This window comes from Apaloderma vittatum, unplaced genomic scaffold (assembly GCF_000703405.1).
Source record: "Apaloderma vittatum isolate BGI_N311 unplaced genomic scaffold, ASM70340v1 scaffold40104, whole genome shotgun sequence".
NCBI classification, from domain to species: domain Eukaryota; kingdom Metazoa; phylum Chordata; class Aves; order Trogoniformes; family Trogonidae; genus Apaloderma; species Apaloderma vittatum.
Window position 1 is genome coordinate 1 of NW_009715224.1, and position 1,955 is coordinate 1,955.

At 42.0% G+C, this 1,955-nt stretch overlaps 1 protein-coding gene across 1 annotated transcript in view; it reads right to left on the reverse strand.

The window, feature by feature from the left end:
* Window positions 1–1,567: 1,567 nt before the first annotated feature.
* CUBN (cubilin (intrinsic factor-cobalamin receptor)) overlaps window positions 1,568–1,955 on the reverse strand; it is a gene marked incomplete at both ends in the record, with an annotated part of 88,055 nt that continues 87,667 nt past the window's right edge. The window contains one exon of the mRNA XM_009869014.1: window positions 1,568–1,708. Coding sequence (XP_009867316.1) covers window positions 1,568–1,708 — 141 coding nt within the window. The remainder of the gene's footprint in view (window positions 1,709–1,955) is intronic.

Consider the following 1,955-nt stretch of genomic DNA (forward strand, 5'->3'; position numbering starts at 1 on the left):
CTATACTGGCACATGGGGTTGTCCTTTCCCAAGCGCAAAACTCTACCCTTGCCCTTGTTGAACTTCATGAGATTTCTCCCTGTCCAGCCCTCCAGCCTGTCCAGGTCTATACTTTTCCTGTAATTGTTATGAATATCAGATTGTGCTCTGAGGAAAGAACACTAAAATTATAAAGTGCATTTTTCTCCTGAAACTAACAGTGCAAATTTAACATTTTAAACTTGATTTCCTTTTAAAATACAGAGATATAGTTTAATGGAGTGCAAAGGGAGATTTAGTCCCTTTCCTCACCCTCACAGGCTCCTGCAGTATAGCCCAACCTGCATATCCACCTGCATTCAATTTTTGCTAATACAGTTTTGTTTCTATTGTTGCATAACAGGGTCCTGGAAGTGAAATAACGTTATTTTGGAGTTTGTTTCCCCCTCTTTTATTTTATTGCAGAAGCAAACAGGAAGAATAAGGAAGCTTTCAGCTGAGCTTGTAAATGAGCTGGAAGGAGTTAAGAAGGGTTGGCAGGAGGTTTTACAAGACTACTGCAACAAAGAACTTCTTGAAAAGTAGCCATATGTTGTCAGGCCATGCATTGTATGTGCACTAAAGAATGTGAAAAAGAAATGTGAAGCAGGAACAGGTCTATGTCCTTATTCCTGATCAGAGTGGTTCATTGTGCTCGGTACAAAAGGCAATGGGCACACATTGAAGCACATGAAATTTCCCTTAAACATAGGAAAATGCTTTTCACTATGGGCATTGTTGAACACTGGAATAGGTTGTCCAGAGGGGTTTTGGGAGGCTCTGTCACTGGAGACATTGAAAATCTGACTGTCCACAGTCCTGGGCAACTTCCTCTACCTGACCCTGCTTGAGCAGAGGGGTCAGACTGCCTGATCTCCAGAGGTCCCTTCCAACCTCAATGGCTCTGCAGTTCTGTGATTCTGCTTAAAACTTCTCAGATGAAAAACTATTGCGCTTAGGGGGATTTAAGAATACTATTCATAGAATCATAGAATGGCCTAGGCTGGAAGGGACCTTAGAGATCATTTAATCCAACCTGCCGGTCATGGGCAGGGACGCCTCTCAACTAGATCAGGCAACACATGGGGACCGAACAGGGATCAAACTCACAGCCTTGGTGATATCAGCACCATGCTCCAACTGACTGAGCTAACCGGCCCCCCTCACCTCAGAGGCCAGAATAATATAAACAAAAATCACAGCATTTTTTTACTTTCCACCGCATCAAGAGGGATATGGGGAGAGCATGTTAGGACATCCCTGGGCTGACTGCTGGACAGCAAAGGTGTGGAAGAATGTGCTTCCTTGTGTGGGACCTACCACTGATGGCAATATCCGTTATAGCAGGAGACTGCTTGCCTCTCAAAGCTTCAGCTTGGCTAAGGAGTGATCAGAGAGTTGTATTCATACTTCCTCAGAGTTTAAATTTAAGAGCAAATACACATCACTCCAAGAATAAGTGAACTACAACATATACTGAATTAGTGCAATTACAGTCTGTGGTATATGGTGCATCCCCAAAAGTAACTTGCAACCCTATAAATCCAACCTTCAGTACTGGAATCAAAGCGCAGTCTGAATCCTCGGGCATTGACTGATCCATCAGTAACAAACTTGACATAAGCAAAACTGTCAGAGGTATCCACAGCATCAGGGAGAGTATTACCACAGTACCTGCCCAACAAATTTCCTGCAGAAATCAAATACAGAAAGACAAATTTATATCAATATATTATTTATATTTATATTGAAGGAACATTTTCCAATTTAACTTGACAGGTAGAAGTAAAATCAAGTTATCTCTGGGAGACAGAACAGTTTTCTTTGCCTTACTTAGCTTCAGCAGAGAAAGTGGACAGAAACAAATACTACACATTGAAAAGGCTCACTTTGTATCCAAAGGCAAATGCTTTTGGGAACCTCTAGTGAGGTTTTGT